The sequence below is a fragment of the Myotis brandtii genome, unplaced genomic scaffold (assembly GCF_000412655.1).
Source record: "Myotis brandtii unplaced genomic scaffold, ASM41265v1 scaffold59, whole genome shotgun sequence".
In the NCBI taxonomy this organism is placed as follows: Eukaryota; Metazoa; Chordata; class Mammalia; order Chiroptera; family Vespertilionidae; genus Myotis; species Myotis brandtii.
Window position 1 is genome coordinate 4463452 of NW_005370223.1, and position 19117 is coordinate 4482568.

At 37.8% G+C, this 19117-nt stretch overlaps 1 protein-coding gene across 3 annotated transcripts; it reads right to left on the bottom strand.

The window, feature by feature from the left end:
- Positions 1–5885: 5885 nt before the first annotated feature.
- FBXO43 (F-box protein 43) lies at positions 5886–18622 on the bottom strand. Of its 3 annotated transcripts, none has more exons than XM_014550293.1 (6): positions 18537–18622; positions 14914–16391; positions 11221–11323; positions 9106–9174; positions 6798–7001; positions 5886–6247 (listed from the first exon to the last, which is right to left on the bottom strand). In XM_014550293.1, exons 2-6 carry the CDS (start codon positions 16374–16376, stop codon positions 5999–6001), a joined length of 2088 nt encoding a protein of 695 aa, XP_014405779.1. In that variant the 5' UTR covers positions 16377–16391; positions 18537–18622; the 3' UTR covers positions 5886–5998. The 3 variants fall into 3 exon arrangements, with proteins under 3 accessions (XP_014405779.1, XP_014405778.1, XP_014405780.1); XM_014550292.1 differs by having other exon boundaries at positions 6798–6998; positions 9106–9189; XM_014550294.1 differs by lacking the exons at positions 5886–6247; positions 6798–7001 and adding an exon at positions 7911–8192 and having other exon boundaries at positions 9106–9189.
- Positions 18623–19117: the final 495 nt, after the last annotated feature.

The following is a 19117-nucleotide window of genomic DNA, read 5'->3' on the forward strand; positions in this document are numbered from 1 at the left end:
GTCCATTTCACCAGCAAAAAAAAAAAAAATATTCACAGCACAGTTTCCTGAGATGTTAACAATACAAGGTGTAGCAGTAAACTGACTCATGCTTGAGCATTCTCTCCTTTGTCGCCTGAGAGATGCTTTTTGTCATGCTGAGGTAACAGCTTGAAAGAGTTGTTGGGTTGAGAACTGAAGTTTTGTTCAACCACCAAGACATTTTTTCTGTGAACAACTTGGTCAAGAACTGAATTGTTCAAGATGGGAGACATTTGAGAACTGAGGTTTGACTGTATATCGAGAAGTGCAATATCACCAGAATCTATTTTAGACCATTTTTATCACCTCAAAGAAACTTCTTTAGCTATCATATCCTATTCTGCCCTCCCCAGCAACCATTAATCTACCCTCTGTATCTCTATATTTGCCTATTCTGGATATTTCATATAAATGGAATCATACCATATGTTGGTCTTTTGTGACTGGTTTCTTTCACTTAACATAAGGTTTTAAAGCTTCACCCATGTTGTGGCATGAATCAGTACTTCTTACCTTTTAATTGCTGACTAATATTCCATTGCATGGATATACCATAATTTGTCCATTCATGAGTTCATAATCATTTGGGTTGTTCCTACTTTTTGGTTATTATGAACCATGCTGCTATGAACATTTATGTACAAATTTTTGTGTGGGCATATGTTTTCTTGGATATATACCTAGAGGTGGAATTACTAGGTCAAAAGGTAATTTAAATGGTTTAGCAAATCTATGTTGGACTTTTTAAGGAACTTCCAGACTGTTTTCCAAATTGGCCAAACCATTTTATATTGCTACCAGCAGTGGATGAGGGTTCTGATTCAACTACATTCTCCCTGACACTCGTTATCTGACTTTTTTATTATAGCCATCCTACTGGGTCTGAAGTGGTTATCTCTTTGTGGTTTTGATTTGCATTTCCCTGATGACTAGGTTTTACTTTTAAAACTAATTTTATTCTGTCTCTGGCCCCCAAACCAGCTAGTTTTTTCAAAAAGGCAATTTTCTGCAACAATCTATTTCATTGTTGAAAACCAATGCAGTTCAAAACCAGAAGTTTATAATGGAAAATATATCTACACAAATGGCATTAACTTGCCCTGGTGAGTTTGGCTCACTGGATAGAGCACTGGCCTGCAGACTGAAGAGTCCTGTGTTCAATTCCAGTCAACAGCATGTAACTCAGTTGCAGGCTTGATCCCCAGGGCAAGTGTGGGAGGCAACCAATCAATGTGTCTCTCTCACATTAATGTTTCTGTCTCTCCCCCTCCCTTCCACTCTCTCTAAAAGTCAATGGAAAAAATATCCTTGGGTGAGGATTAATATAAATAAAGAATAAATTCCTTTATAATAAAAGGATAAATGGGATTAACTTTTTGTTTATTCCCTTTTGGTTCTGGACATATTGTTAGCAAATGTGAGGGATTTGTTTGAGGTGGCCTTAAACACTGACTTTGCAGTACACCTGCAATTCAACTGGGGGGACTTTGGAGAGCATCTCAGTCTCCCTGAGAAACAGCTAAAACTGTGATATGAGAAGCCAACATAATCATGGTACAAGGAAGAAGTGATATCATTTTAAGCTTCTGTGGACAAAGAAAAATGATCAGGTTACAAATATGAGCCCAAAAGCAAATGTCACAAAGGCTAACTTGAATTGCAAGGATTAACTTGCATTAGGGCTACTCTATGTAGACTGCTTAGGGCAAGAGGATGCACTAATTTAATGATCCTCCCAAATACTGCTGGAGAGACTGGTGTGTGTGTGTGTGTGTGTGTGTGCGTGTGTGTGTGTGTGTGTGTGTGTGCGTGTGTGTGTGTGTGTGTGTGTGTGCGTGTGTGTGTGTGTGTGTGTGTGTGTCCTTGACAATCAAGAGCAAAATTTCAGGCGTCCTGTTTAATCATTTAAAAGTACCAGTCCTTCCTTAGGCTTGGTGTGGTAGGGTACAACTTAAGCCTAGTTCTAAACCTTTCTGTGTGTAAACAAGAATAGCAGCACCAAAGGCTGAAATTCATCTTATTATTGTGATTTTAATTTTTGATGGCAATGGGATATATTATATGGCTAAAAGTCTGAATACAAATGGACAAAGGTCAGACCACATATGACAGAACTTTGACCATAACCTCTGTAGCAATCAGACTTGGAAACCAAACTACAGCCACTGCAGCAAAAGGCCCAGAATGGTCAGAACTTGATCAGTAACTACCAATTTTTGTCCCCACTTCTAACTCTGGACCAATCACAGAAAGTCATCTATGCTTTCCACACCCATCACATAGGTTCCAGTTAGTCTGTTCCCGACTACCCGAGGACAACACCTAAACGAAGCACCACCTTCTGCAGAAATGAGAATGCTGGAGGGACATAACTGGTAATGTGCCACCACCATTCCTCACCTTCTATTCCTCTGGCTCCACAGTCCCTGGTAAGGGAGCCAGGAGGGCAGAGCCACTGGGCAAGTAAACACAGGTGGCTAAGGCACAGACCCAGCTGCCAACAAGGTGTTCTGTTAAGTCATCCCAGAAAACTGCACTCTTGCAAGCCAGCTAAAATATTTTAATTAGCAACTCTGAGTAATAATTACCAAAATTTATTCTATATGTACTTTAAAAATTAAGTCAAGGAACATTTCCCCTATCTGGCAATGTCACAGTACATCAATGTCAAATACGCAAAAGCTAAATTTCTTTTTTTTGAAGGACAGCCAAAATCACCATGAATAAGTCTTTGGTGCCCTCTTGTGGAATATTTAGTGAGAACTTTGAATTATTTACCCTCCTCCACAAAGAAACAATGAGTATTCCAGTCTTTTTTTTTTTTTTTAATATATTTTATTGATTTTTTACAGAGAGGAAGGGAGAGAGGTAGAGAGTTAGAAACATCGATGAGAGAGAAACATCCATCAGCTGCCTCCTGCACATCTCCCACTGGGGATGTGCCCGCAACCCAGGTACATGCCCTTGACCGGAATCGAACCCAGGACCCCTCGGTCCGCAGGCCGACGCTCTATCCACTGAGCCAAACCGGTTTCGGCTATTCCAGACTTTTAAATGTAAAGCATTTTCTATGTTACACTATTTTTGAGAGACACAATTTTAAATAAAGCTTTATAAATAACTTAATTCAAACAAGAAATTGTTGAAAATGTTCAGTAAATTTTTGTGTCATAAGTTTCTGACAATTTTGCCTTTTGTCATGAATTAAGCAAAAGTAATGGAAAAACTTAGCTTTATTCAGTACTAAGTATCAAAAATGTTTTCTCAACAGCTAAGAAATAATAATAAGACTTTATTAAGAATTTAAATATCTGGGGTAAATTTAAACATCCTTATTTGCACCCATAAAAATGCTAGTATAAAAGGATTAGATAATTCTTAAAGTGTTGTTTCTCTTTATATTACTTACCACAAGTTTCTTACCATTTTTACCAAATGATGGGGTCAGAAGTAGGAAATACCTGTCCAATTCTGGAAACAATTAGAAGTCAAATAGAAAGAATATTCCTGCCAGTCAGCTAACAAGGCTGTCAAAGAGACAGACCATAGAGGGGAAGATAGAGAGGTTCTTATGTTAGTAGAGGGTAAAGCATTCATTGTTTTCCCCCAGAATTAACACTCTTTGTTCTTATGTCCTTATTAAGAAGTGAAACAAAATACAAAAATAAGGTGCCAAATTTAATCATCCCTCTTGTTTTGGAACTTCTTGGGAACACAGAGTAGAACATCAATAAATGTTTGGTGAGCTTTTTCTTATTATTTTCTCTCACTCGGTAATTAAAACCTATAAGAATGTAGTAATTACTGGAATGTTGTAAAATTTATTCTTGTTGTCATGCCTTGTTTGTTTAGATTACAAAGACCTTGGGCCTGGAGCAGTGGCCTTTCTCTTGAACTGAAGTCTCAGATAATAGTATATTATTCATACAATTCATTTAGTGTTCCAATGCTGAAGTTAAGTCAGCATGAGCTAAGAAACTACTCTTTTTAGGCAGAATTATTCTAAATTAGACCTTTTCCCCTGGTATACCTAGATTTTTTTTTTAATGGTAAAACAATCTCCCATGTAAGACAGGTAATTATATGCATACCAAAATTTACAACAGGGACTGTGCAAAGACTTTTGTCATGTACAAGTGGCAAACTACCTCTGCTAGAATCCTGACTGTGTGATATTAGATTTAACCTGATTCTTGGTTTTCTGATATGTAAAAGGAAGATAATAACTGCCTTATAGAGTCACTGTGAGGAATGAGATGTAAACTTTATGGACTGTGTATCATATTGAATACAACTAAGAATTCATACTTTTGTTTAGCTTCTAAAAATTAGAAAAGATATAGACAAAATTTAATATTTAGCAGTTAATCAAAAAAATTTAGTGGGTTAAAATTTAGGGCAGATTTTTCCAAATATATCCATATCTAATTCACACTTCAAAATGATCTTATTGAAATAACGTATAACAGCACAGCCGGTGTTGCTCAGTGGTTGAGCATCCACCTATGAGCCAGGAGGTCATGGTTCAATTCCAGGTCAGGGCACATGCCTGGGTTGCAGGTTTGATTCCTGATAGGGGGTGTGAAGGAAGCAGCTGATCAATGATTCTCTCTCATCATTGATGTTCCTATCTCTCCCTCTCCCTTCCTCTCTGAAATCAATAAAAAAAAAATTTTTTTTAATGTATAATGGAGACAACCAAAGTGTCCTTCAATAGAGAACTGGATAAAGAAGTTGTGGTAGATATATACAATGTACTACTCAGAGGAAGAGGAACATTTTAAGTTCAGTTCATGGGCCAGCCCTTTAAAAGGAGCACCTGGGCCCTAGCTGGTTTGGCTCAGTGGATAGAGTGTCGGCCTGTGGATTGAAGGGTCCCAGGTTTGATTCCGGTCAGGGGCACATGCCCAGGTTTCAGGCTCAATCCCCAGTAGGGGGTGTGCCAATGCTGCCAATCAATAATTCTCTCTCATCATTGATGTTTCTATCTCTCTCTACCTCCCCCTTCGTCTCTGAAATCAATAAAAATATATTAAAAAATAAAATAAAAGGAGCACCTGGGTCTCCAGCAGCCTCTGTTACTAAGTCCCAATCCCCGCTGGTTTTTATAGCCCATAAATACAGGGACTTCTCTTCCCAGCTCTGGGAGCCTGGGATGGAGGTCTTGCTCCTCACCGGCGGCCTCTGCAGAGACTATCTCCCTCCTGATTGAAAAAACGCCACACATGGATGCTGGTCCAGCCGTCTTTGCCCTCCACCCCTCTTACCCGTCTCAGTGTGCTTTCTTCTTTACTTCTCTAGTTGTGGGACTTCCATTCAGCCAGCTTTTAGGTGGTTCTAAATGATGTTGTTCTGTATTTTAGTTGTACTTTAGATGTGGTTGTGGGAGGCAGTGAGTACAGGCATTTACTTAGGCCGCCATCTTGGTTCTCTCTAATATTAAATACATTTTATTTAACCAGAAGTCTGCCCAAATAGAACACTCACCAAATTAAGAGAAAGCTTGAAATTATAAATTCAATAGAACTTCTGAAACATTTTATTTATATTTCATTTCAGTCAAATACTCATTTTCCAAATCTATAAGACCATCTATCTCAAGTTCAAAAATTTTAATATTATTTGGAAAACTATTTTAAAAAGTGATTGAAGATCATTTCAACACATAGTGATGAAATGCACAATCTTTAAATATTACATGAAACAGTTAAATACATATAAATGATAACAATGAAATTCTTTATTTAAAAACACTAAGTTATTAAAATGGGTAAAAGTGACATAGTAAAATAAAATTGTTTCTAAAGTCACTACCTTAAAGAAAACATACAATGACATGGATTATAATATAAACAAAATAGCAAATAAATCATCATCTGTCATTAATGGGAAATTTTGCATGCTTTCAAAATATTCATAATTTTAAGTCAGACTAAATGTTGCTTGGGGGAATGTTTCTTTTATATTTAAAGTCTCTTTAGAGGCGTTTTAAATTCCGCTTACTCTGGGCACTTCCTGGAAGAGGATCTTTTCTGTTTCTTGGCCTTGCTGCTCTTCTACTACATTCTTCAGACCCATGATAAGCACACAAACATAACACACAAAAGTCAAAACCACAGGCTCTGCGGCTGCACAGTCCCCTTTTCTTATATGGCTGGTACTTAGCAGGGGATTGGCACCTCGGGCAAGGTTTTAAGGCTTCATCAGTAAAAAGTGTTTTGGCAACCTGCAGTAAAAGCATATACACTACATGATCAATCAAATCTTGCTGGGAGCAATTTTTAAATGCAAATCATGGGTGATATGAGAACCAATGGATGTGCAGGCGCTGACATTCCATTGTCTGTGTCCTACAATAAACTTCCATGTTTTTAACCTCGCCTTTTTACAGGCCATGGGTCTGTTGGTTGGATTTATGGTAGCTTTTTTTTAAATTTTTTTTTATTAACTTTAGAGTGTAAGGGAGAAAGAGAAACATTAATTTAAGAGAAAAAAAAAGCTTATACACTAAATCTTCTAGTTTCATATAGACCAGCGGTTCTCAACCTGTGGGTCTAAAACAATGAAAATACATCCTGCATATCAGGTATTTACATTACAATTCATAACAGTAGCAAAATTACAGTTATGACATAGCAACAAAAATAATTTTATGGTTAGGGGTCACCACAACATGAGGAACTGTATTAGCAGCATTAGGAAGGTTGAGAACCACTGAAGACAATCACTTTATTTCCAACTCTGTAAATATTTATTTCTAATAACATAATACTTACCCTAACATATTCTTCCTGTTTACTATGTGAGTCAATAATTGAAGAGCTTGCTATAGGTGTCAAAACTTCTCCCCAAGGAGAAAATGTTGAAACCTGTTCTTTCTGAGAACTTGGTGTCCTAGCCTGAGCTTGTACAGATCTTAAAGCTGATCGATTTGAAAGTTGAAACCGAGTGGCAGCATCCTGAACATTTAATACAGCCTGCTGTGGTAAAAGACAAGAGAAGTCAATACTGTAATATCAAAAGTTCTAGGACAGCTTTCTGATGCACATGTATTTAAATGTTTGGATGTGGTTTTACAGCACTAGAATTTTTTCCCTAAACCATTAGACATGGTTTTACACAACTAGAATTTTCTCCCTAACCCATATTTAAAAATTGAAAATAGCCCGACAGGTGTGGCTTAGCAGTTAAGTGTCGACCTATGAACCAAGAAGTCATAGTTCAATTCAGGTCAAAGCACATACCCAGGTTGCAGGCAAGAGGCAGCCAATCAATGATTCTCTCTCATTATTGATGTTTCTATCCCTTTCTCCCTCTCCCTTCCTCTCTGAAATAAATAAAAGCATATTTTTAAAAAATAAAAATAGAGGCGATGGGCCCTGGCTGATGTGACTCTGTGGTTGAAGCATTAGCCAGCCAGTGCACAAAAGGGTTGCAGGTTCGATTTACAGTCAACGCCATGTACCTGTGTTGTGGTTAGGGTGCATGCAGGAGCAACCAGTCGATAGGCAATCTTTTGATGTTTCTCTCTCCTTTCCTCCATCCCTCCCTCCCTCCCTCCCTCCCTCACTTCCACTTTCTGAAAGGCAATGGGAAAAATGTCCTCAGATGAGAATTAACAACAGCAACAACAAAAATAATGGGTGATAGTGAGGATTTGGCCCACAGACTGGAGTTTGCCAACTTGTTTTAAGCCAGAATCTAAGAAGGGGATGAATCCTTTTAAAAGTTTGCTATGGGATATCATGAAATTCTTTGAAGGTTCTTACCTTTGCCATATGTCAAAAGAATAATGGGATTAGACTATGAGACTCAATTTGTTTGGCTGTTTTTTGCAATACTTGTAAAAACTTGATTCATTTTTTCCATTAAATTTTTAATAGCTTTGATAATTTTAAAGGGATAAAAAGCAATACTCTTATCTGAATTGGATTCCCACAGCACTCAAATATTCAGCCAAGAAATATCTTAAGGAGTAATCCTTACAGCCTTCTATTTTGTTGAAGTTGGTAATGAAAATATAAGTTTTTTAAAAACAACTTGGCATTCTTAACCAATTATCAAAATAAAGTGAACTGCAGGTAAATTTCCTCATGTGTCCAACTATAATTGTATCTCCTCTCCCTTGATAGTCTTCCTTAGCCACTATTGGCTCCTAGCAATGGGGGAACCTAGAACATGAGAAATTATAGTAGGATAAATATAGGAAATGAGGTTAGTTGGTCATGGTCAATTACATGATTAACAGTTTAACAACATATACGTAAGTGTAATGGATGAATATTGGTTTTCAGAAATTAGAATGCGGTTGAACTTTTTCAAGGACTCAATACATCCCTATATTACATTTATATAAATGATTTGTAGCCTAGGCCACAAACACATGACACAATAGCACACCAAAATTTCAATGAATTTTTATGAAGTTGGTAAATACAGTGATTATGCATGCACCAAGAGAATAGAGATATGTTCTTGAAGCAAATTTCAGCCACAGACGTAACGTTCATTCATTTAACAAATATTCTGGAACACCTAAGGTGCCAAGTGAATTAAATAGTTCAATCCCTGTTCTGGAGCAATTATTTGTGTGTGCAATTATCTCTGAACAGTACAAAGCAAAACAGTTAACAAAGGCACATGTCTGTGAACATCAAAATTTTCTGAAACATAGTCATCTACATGTTACCAGAAAACATTTAAATGTGAGAGTAGAGTCACCTTATGTTTGTTCATTTCCATGATTATAAAAAAAAGTGCAGAATACAGGAAATTTAGAAATGCAATGGAAAAGGTGTAGTATTCCAATCGTAATGTTCATTCTCACTGCTGCAAAGCAAACATAATATTGAGATCCTATTACCCGTAGCTGGTCTGTGCCTTCTAATTTGCACACACAAGGAGCTTTCAGTGATGCTAATCAAGTGTGAGAAAAATTGTCTAACAACTTTGTTTCATAATGTTTGTTTTGGTTAATGATACATTAGGATAGTTTGGTAGAAAGCATCCAGTCCGTATTAGAATAAGAGGGCATAGGACACCAGGAAGGATGTCCCTGAGGAAAAGAAGGAACAGGTAGAATACCTGATATGTTTGGACTTGCACAGAGGAGATTTCCAGTTCTGGTGGATAATAGGAGATGAAATCAGGGACCTGTATAGAGAAACACTAAGCAAAAAAAAAAAAAGAAAGAAACTGGGCAATTATTAACTCTGGGGGGGGAAAAAGTTATATAAGAAAAAATCTGCATATTACAACTGTCAAAAAGTCATAATAATCTCAACAGTCTTCATAATGTGAGTGCACAATTCTGATTCACTCCCAAATGGTGTAGTTATACTCATTAAGATAGAAGGAAAGGAGAAAAGCATTCAGAGAAGTGGGTAGATAGTGCTAGTAGTGATGAGAGGTTAGAGAACAGACAATCCTGTAGAAAAAAATGCAAAAAAATAGCAGTTAAGGCGTTCTATTTGGAAATGTCAGAAAGAACAACTGAAGATTTGAAAGTGATTGTCTTGATGGGATAAGAATCAAGAGTCCGAAGGCATAGGGCAGGAGGATGTGTTTTGTTATAAGTCTCATTGTCCAACTTAACTTTATGTATTTGTTTTACTTTGATAAAAAAAATTTTAGCCCTAGCTGGTTTGGCTCAGTGGTGGATAGAGTGTCAGCCTGTGGATTGAAGGGTCCCAGGTTCGATTCCAGTCAAGGGCACATGCCCTGATTGTGGGCTCGATCCCCAGTAGGGGGCATGCAGGAGGCAGCCAATTGACAGTTCTCTCTCATCATTGATGTTCCTATCTCTCTCTCCCTCTCCCTTCCTCTCTGAAATCAATAAAAATATATTTTTTTAAATTTTAAAGCAAACCAAAATAAGGAAAAAGAGTTCAATAAGGGAAAAAAGTATAGTCCTTTAAGAAATCAAGGTTTAAAAAAATGGTGGCTAGGCTATGAAAATAATATTTTATTTAGAATTACCTAAAAGGTTGCCATACACAATCACAAGTTTCTTCCTTACAATATGTAAGGAGTACATGGGGCTTAAAGTTTAATATTAATAGGTGCTAGCTTAAAAAAAAGTGTGTTTTAAGTCTGTCGTTAGCATGTCGGGCAGCACTCTAAAAAGATGCATTAGGAAGGCAATAAATATCTTCACTATTATAAGCTCCCAAAGCCAACAGCTGTAGCTGTAAGTTGCCAGGAGCTATGAATAAGTTGTAAAGCAACTCATTACAGGCAAGATGGTAAAACTTTTCTTCAAAGTAAAATAAAAAGTCAGAGCAGGTCCCTAATATTTCATTGTAATGAGAAACTCACCCATTTGTATCTGGGTGCTCTTGTCTTATGCTATGCTTCATCTCAATTATTGTATTTAATCAAATTGGAAATTTCCTTTAATATGTTATTAAATACTTCCTACTAGGGCAAGAATAAAAGGGTGAACTCTCACTTTCTTTTGGTATTGATGCCTAAGAAAGGTCTAAAAGTTGAACATACAAGAAAGATGGGTGCCAGAATCATCAGATGCCTATTACAGCAAGGAGGACTTTTCTTGTACCTTCAAAGCTGGATCTCAAATCTTCAAAGGAGGTACAAGTTTATGATGCTTTACTAGTCATAATCTGCCATGCTCACTCACCTCTAGGCCTTCATATATATTATTCCTTTTGCTGGAACACTATAGTGTCTCAGCTGAGATACACTTTTTCAGAAAAGCCTTCTCTTGATCCCCAAGTATCAAACATTCCTTTTAAATGTTCTCATAGAATTAACTCTGGTCACCCCTACCTATATCACTCACAAGACATGAGCTCCAAGAGAGCAGGGACCATGTCAGGAATGTTCACCATTGTATTCTAAGCAACTGGCACATGCCATCCACTAAAAAGACTGAAAAAATGCTGTAGGAATATCTAATTTTGAATAGGATCTAGTATATCACTAGTATTCAAATACTGCTAACAGCGCATACACTTAAACAACAACAAAACCCAACAAGATGTTCTTGATGCTAGGTAATCTACTCCACTTACAGTCCAGAAGGAAATAGAGTTTGGGAAAAGAAAAGAGTTGAGAGTGAATGTTTACTAAATGGAAAAGGGTAAAAGATAGGAAAATCAAATTTGGTTGTCCAGCAATATGGGATTAATAGATGTTTATATTTTAGAATCCATTTTAGAAAAGTATTATATATATTACCTTAGCATCTGTTTTCAGTTGTGTGAGATAAAATCTCCTCCTCTGATTTGCTTTTTTATTTTGAACAATAATTTCACGCCAATTTCTGCTCACGCTCCAAACACTATGACAAAAAGATCAGTCCTTATATTATATATATACCACAAGATTAACATTTTCTGCATATGGCAATTAATAAGAAAAACTGTTTTTAAAGATTTTGGACAGTAAATTTTAAACCTAAAATTTACATTAAAAATATTATTTAATCTATATCAGTTTCTTATGGTTTCACCATATGAAAGAAATCCTATTAAATATATGTCAGCATTACGTTGATAAAATATTACTTTATAAATGGTTAAGGGGAAAACACAGTTTAATATAAAGCCAATATAAGTCCATGGAAGACTGATGAAGAGGATTTCATTTCAAATGTGATACTAAGATTGAAAATTTGGACATGACTTGCAGCAAATGATTATCATTTATAGCATAAAAGGTTTTTTGTGCCCTGACTGGTTTGGCTCAGTGGATAGAGCATCGGCCTGCGGACTGAAAGGTCCTGGGTTCGATTCCGGTCAAGGGCATGTACCTTGGTTGCGGGCACATCCCCAGTGGGAGGTGCGGGAGGTAGCTGATCGATGTTTCTCTCTCATCGATGTTTCTAACTCTCTATCCCTCTCCCTTCCTCTCTGTAAAAAATCAATAAAATATATTTTTTTTAAAAAAAGGTTTTTTGTTTTTTAAATCAATTTCTCTTATAAATGTATTTAACAAATCTGTCATTTTCATTACACAAACATAACAATCAATCCTTCATTGGAAGTACTAAATGTCAAATAATAAATACTATTATGGGCAGCACTACAAAGTTTCTATCTTATAAATCACAGTTTAAGAGAACGAAGCAGCTAAAGAAAAAAATTATATTCAATGATTGCTTATTAATCAATAACTTTGACTATATTCACTATTAAAGAAAGGTAATCCTTCAACTGTTAATCTGGTCTTTTTATTACTCTAAACTAACTAATTACTAAAAGACAGTTGAAAAACAAAGTCACATATTAAGAAGGGCCCCCCAGTTAATACTTGAGCTGTCAACACTACTATTCTTCCAGCTACCATGGCTGCTTCAGTTGCCATTGCCTCTCCCTAAATTGGTACATGTATCTTATAGCAGAATGACGAAAAGAAACACGCAGAAAGTCACCCATTTATTGGGAAGAAATGAACTGTACACTGGGTATTTGCCACAGCTATTTCAACTAACTATAATCTCCAATTACCAAGAATGAACACTGCTAACATTATACATGCATTCTACAGTACAAATACTATAAATTTTAAGGGCTGGGCAGGAAAGGCAATTATTAAAATACTAGAGGCCCAATGCATGAAATTTGTGCGGGGGTGGGGGTTCCCTCAGCCCAGCCTGTGGCCTCTCGCAATCTGGGACCCCTCACTCCTAACTGCTCACTTGCTTGCTCCTTACCACTGCCTGCTCACTCCTTACTGCTTGGCTCACAGCTCCTTAGCGCTGCCACAGAGGCCAGAGAGGCTCCCGCCACTGCCACTGCGTCATCAGCCATGAGCCAGGCTTTTGGCTGAGTGGTGCTCCCTCAGTGTGTGTCATAGTGACTGGTCGTTCTGGTTGTTCCACCGGAATGGTCGCTGGGCTTTTATATATCGACTAGTGGCCCGGTGCATGAAATTCATGCATGGGGCAAGGGGTTCCCTCAACCCAGCCTGCACCCTCTCCAATCGGGAACCCCTTGGGTGATGTCCGACTGACGGTTTAGGCCTGATCCCTGGGATTGAGCCTAAATCAGCAGTCAGACATCCCCCTCATAATCTGGGACTGCTGGCTCCTAACCACTCACCTGCCTGCCTGCCTAATTGCCCCTACCTGTCCTCCCCTGCCAGCCTGATCTCACCCCCAACTGCCCTCTCTGCCTTGGCCCCCACCACCATGGCTTTGTCCGGAAGGAAGTCGTACACCAGAAGATGACCCGGTTTAATTAGCATATTACCCTTTTTTTAGTATAGATGACTAAGTATCAACTACTTCCAGAAGTGAATACCCAAAAGCATCACCTTAAGTTTTTATTTTAACTAGTCATACTCCAGCATATAAAAATAAAATTCCTATATCTCAACCATCACTTAACTTTTAAACAAATTATCTCATTTGAACATTTTAAAAGATGTACACATATATGTGCACTAATCTGTTTATTATCCTACTTGAGTTAAACCAAGTACATTCCTGATCAAGTCTATTTGGAAAGGCTTTACACCCTAATAAGTTTGTGGAAAATTCTAGATTAGAAAAATTAGAGGACTCAATTGTAGATCTAGATCTATCCTTATGTCCTTGAATTATTAGCTGCTCAACTTTACTTCTCTGGAGCTCAGTTTCCTCGTTTTCAAAATACAGGATTGGACTAGATATGTCAGACTTCCAGCTATGAAATTCTACAATTCTCTACAATAGCCTACAATTTATGCAAGGAAGGTGAAGCAGGGCTCTAATAGAAATTGTGTAGCCATAAAAACAGTAAGGACTCTATGAACCAAACTCTTGACATATCCCTATCAAAAAGAGGTGCACTAACTCTCCTGCATGTCCTCCCCCAACCATTACCTTGAAGAAATCCTGTTTCACATGACTTCCTGCCTTGCTAGTTATGGCATTCCCAAGGGTCTTGTCTTCTGATAGTCCTGGGACTCTTCAAAATTGCCAGTATGAACAGGGTCTCACTTTAGTCTTTGTAACCCTAGTCCCCACCCTCAATACTCCTTAATGTCTTGGTTTTCTCTTTAGTTATATAGCAGCACTCAATACACTGAAATCTCTGGGATCACAAATTCTTCAGTTTCTAATCCTTTAAAATTCCCCAAATTAATTTCCATTGATGTTAGCAATTAAAATGAAATAATCTATATTCCCTTGGTCTCTGGAACTTAAATAACTAAATGCTATCCTTTGTATATTGTAATTTCTTAGTCACCATAATGTTTTATATTATTTCTGACCAAGTATTATACTTTACTAAAATTTTCAATCAGACAACAGGATGTGAACTAATTAAATAAATCAAATAACTTTCATGGAATAAAGCCTGCCATTTTGAAAATCTAAAGTACAACTTTTATAAACTCTCCTTCAAAATGACAGGGACATGAACATTATCCCAAAGACTATATTATTGCTTCTAAAGCAGGCTTTTAGCCTGGCTAGTGTGGCTCAGTGGATTGAACATCATCCCATGGACCAAGAGGTCACGGGTTTGATTCCCAGGCATGACCAGGTTGCAGGCTCGATGTCCAATGTGGGGCTTGCAGGAGGGAGCTGATAAATGATTCTCTCTCATCATTGATGTTTCTATCTCCCTCTCCCTCTCCCTGTCTCTCTGAAATCAATAAAGATATACATATTTTTAAAATTGCCCAGCTGGTGTGGCTCAGTGGTTGAACATTGACCCAGAAACCAAGAGGTCGTGGTTCAATTCCTGGTCAGGGTACATACCCAGGTTTCGGGTTCGATCCTCAATACCGGGCATGTAGGAGGCAGCCAATCGATCATCAGTGTTTCTATCTCTCTATCCCTCTCCCTCATTCTCTCTCTCTTAAAAAATTAATAAAAACATATTTTAAAATTTCTTAACATGTTAAAAGTCTTTTATTTCAGAAAAAAATATTTCTTACCTGCATAGGCTTTCTGCAGACAAGGAATCTAAAACAACTGCAAGAATATGCTTTAGATTTCTATATTTTAATTCTGTTAAGATGTCCAGTTTTTCTATACCCATTTTCTTGCCAATCAGTCCTGCAAGTACGCACTGCAGTACAGCTATTTTCGCCTCATCCCTGTCTTCTAAGAATTCGCGTGTACCACTTTGCTGGAATCTTCTCTTTTTGTTTTTCATAAAGAGCTCATGCACTAACTGCAAGGCTGGGGTGTTTGATAAATTATTAAAACCTAAAATCAGTTCCTCACTCTGACTGTCACTGCTGGGCTGACTCTCTAAGATGTCTGAAGATGCTGCTGGTGTTATTTCAGATTCAGAGTGGATGATCTGGCTTTCCTCTTCTGTCTCAGACTGTGAGCCTTGCTCCCGAAGGGTAGACAGTCTTCTCAACCTTCCAAGGCGCCTTGACCTTCTTATGGTGTCCTCCACTTTGAGAGTTCCCTTATGTTTCTGAAGTAGCTCTTGAAAAGAACTCTCCTGGTCAGAGAGGGAATCTTCTGATTTATCCAAGCAAAGTGAGTTAAAACCACTGTCTTCAGGTGTTGAAATATTGCCTCTCACTTGAGGAAAAAACCTTTGACCTGCCTTAAATTTAATGTTTGCTACAAGGTTACTTATTGGAGTCACAAATATGTCCTCATCTGTTTCACAAGTTGTTCCACTACTAGAGGAGCCCAGAAGTTTGGGAAATGTATTCTCATCGTTAACACATGGACTACTATCACTAAAGTCATGGGTGATAGAGTCTTTAAAATTATTGCCCTGAATTGGTGATATACATTCATCTTCAAACAGGCTACAGTCATCTTTGGAGTCATCAACTGTGGAAGTCTTCTGTTGAGAAAAATTAAGTCTCAATTTTTGAGGGCTTAAAGTCGCTTCTTCTGTTTTCAAAGTACTAGTAACTAAAGCACTAAAATTATTTTGCCTTGGAGAACCTGAAGCACTGCTTGGAATATCTTCTTCAAAGTTGAGAACTTCGCTTATACTACTTTCTATAGAACTATTTTCTGATTCATAGTTTCTCTTCAGAGGAGAGAAAGATACATCCAGCCTTCTGCGCCGCCGTAAATAACGTTTTCCACCGAGTTTAGGAGTCTCACAAAAGTCTGGGGGTATGGCCGATTTCTTCCTAAAGATGATAAATCTCTTTCTTTTAGTAGGGGTCTCTAAAGGATCTGTTAAGCCCGGACTTACAGGTTCAAAAAATTCATAGTTTATTGTTGGGTCATCTTCCTGCTTTACCAAAAATAATGTATTATCAACGCTGTAAGATTTTAACAACTCACTGTAGCCACTATCTTGAAATGAAGATGTGGAAGAAAAATCTTTGAAGCCGGTGTACTTGATAGTGACAGTAGGAGAGTCCATCTCATTTCCTACTCCAGTTCCAACCTGACCTGAATGCCTTTCTGACATCTTCAAAACCTGTTTCTAAAACATGAAAACAGATTTTATTCTTCCTTTGAAATGCACAGCCTGACAACTTACACCAAAATATACTATTTGTGATGAGTACAGATAATAACAGAAATTTTATGACAATAAAAAAGTTATTTTTTACTTGACTATGCATAGTCTAAGCACCATGCACAGTTTCTTGAACTATACTTGAGGAGAAAAAAATCTGGCAGCATAATTTTTACATGATTTTATTACCTTATGGTTTTAACAGCACTAAAGTATAACAGCACTAAAATACCACTATTTGTGGGAAATCCACTCTTTATAATGTTCTTGAAATTCCAAATAAAAGTTTCAAGTAAATTAAAGAAGAAATGTGAATCAATAATTATATATTTATAAGGAATGACACTAGCAAATACTTTACTCCTTAATTTTTCCAACAGTATCATCACATTCCTTCTTTTTAGAAACTCAAATTAAATCTTAACTCAAAGGAAGATATCAAAGGATACTAAGATAACTGTTAATCTTTCAAAGTTTTCTCCAGATCAAATATAATTTTTCTCTATTAAAAAATCATGAGGCCGAAACCGGTTTGGCTCAGTGGATAGAGCGTCGGCCTGCGGACTGAAGGGTCCCAGGTTCGATTCCGGTCAAGGGCATGTACCTGGGTTGCGGGCACATCCCCGGTGGGGGATGTGCAGGAGGCGGCTGATCGATGTTTCTCTCTCATCGATGTTTCTGACTATCTCTCTCCCTTCCTCTCTGTAAAAAATCAATAAAATATATTTTTAAAAAAATCATGAGAAGATATATTTTGACTGCAATGGGAAAGTAATTTATTTATGCCTACGTTATATCAGTTAAATATTTGAATGCATGAGGTGGTGTTTTTTTTAATTGCTATTCTAACCACAAAATCAAATGGTTTCTTTATAATGATCATTATATCATTATTACTGGGCAAAGTATGTCTTTTTCAACCTATATTCTTTTTTTGTATTTTTTATTGATTTTTTACAGAGAGGAAGGGAGAGGGATAGAGAGTTAGAAACATCGATGAGAGAGAAACATCAACCAGCCGCCTCCTGCACACCTCCTATTGGGGATGTGCCTGCAACCAAGGTACATGCCCTTGACCAGAATCGAACCCGGGACCCTTCAGTCCGCAGGCCGACGCTCTATCCACTGAGCAAAACCGGTTTGGCTCAATCTATATTCTTTTCTGGCAAACTTCACATGTTTCTTTATGATCTAGATCCCCTAGACCCTGAGAATCACTGCTATCTTTTGCACATGCTTACCAGCCAAGACTATCAACTTTTGCTTTCTAGAATTTGTATTATATTTTAAAACAATTTGTTTTCAATATATTAATAAAATAGAATATGTTTTAACATTTCACCCCCAACCACGAATGTTTCCCCCCTCTCTAAGATTCATTCTGGTAATCAACAGTTTCGTCCATGTCATTTGTCAAAATTAAGTCAAGGAATCCTTTCAAAAAGTTAAAACAAATGCAACTATTCTACACTTCACCACTAGGTGTCTCACCCTGCTAGCCTTCGGGAAACTGACAGGCAAATTGTCAGAAACAAAGTGGGGGGGGGGAGGCTGGCTAGAAGGGGTAAGTGGGCATGGGAGAAGGGGAAGATATGTAATACTTTTAACAATAAAGATTTATAAGAATAAAAAATATTACTCCATAAAAAGAACCCATAGGCTACTTGTTATAAACAGAAAAAAAAACTTCCTAAATTTTTTCCTGTTCATCTACACATTTGAAGTTGCCTCAGACGTGCTATCTTTGTTGTCAACATGGTCATCTTTCTACTATCCTGACATTAGTCTGAAATAAAACTTGGTTCTTCAAAACTAATTTTTAAATTATTTAAAATTATTCATGCCAGCCCTCGCTGGCTTGGCTCAGTGGGCGGAACCTCGGCCTGCGAACTGCAGGGTCCCGGGTTCAGTTCCCGGCAGGGCGCATGCGCAGGATGGGCTGACCCCCGCCCCCCCAGTAGGGGGCGCGCAGGAGGCGGCCGATCAATGATTCTCTCATCGCTGATGTTTCTATCTCTCTCCCTCTCCCTTCCTCTCTGGAATCAATACAAATATCTTTTAAAAAAATAAAATTATTCATGCCAGATCACGGAATTCCCATGGACTTACTTAATTTTACTGACTCAACAGTTCACTGGTGAATCCAACAAGCCGCCTCAATATTCAGTTTTTAACACCAGGCTCCTGACAAAGGGTTGAGAACGATCCTCTCTACTGTGCTCTTAGAAAGGCGGGGGGGAAAAAGCACTTGTCAAATAGGAGAATGAAATACTTATTTAACTATAATAAAACCAAATCTCCATCATCTGATAAAGTGGAAAATCTTACCATCCGTAAATCTTGAGCTCTTAGATGCCAAAGTTATGTGGGTTTCCACACAAGAAAATCTCTCCCTTTGCCTTTAAAATTCATGTCAGAGGAATGCCGCTTAAAGAGAAGAGTTTAGCGAGAATCACTAACGGAAACGGGCAGCAGCCCCGTGACTGCTAACCGTCGAGGGTAAGTAGGGCGCGGGGGTTATTTCTAACACTTGGAAAGGCCTAAAGCACATTAAATTTCCTCCAGCTTTTCCAGTCAACAGGAACCGTAACAGCCTTGTTTTCTCCAGCTAGTGCTGGAACTGAGGAAAAGCCCCAAATTCGGGCTTCTGGGGCCGCAGTGTGAGCGGGGCGCCCAGAGGCCTCCCCGAG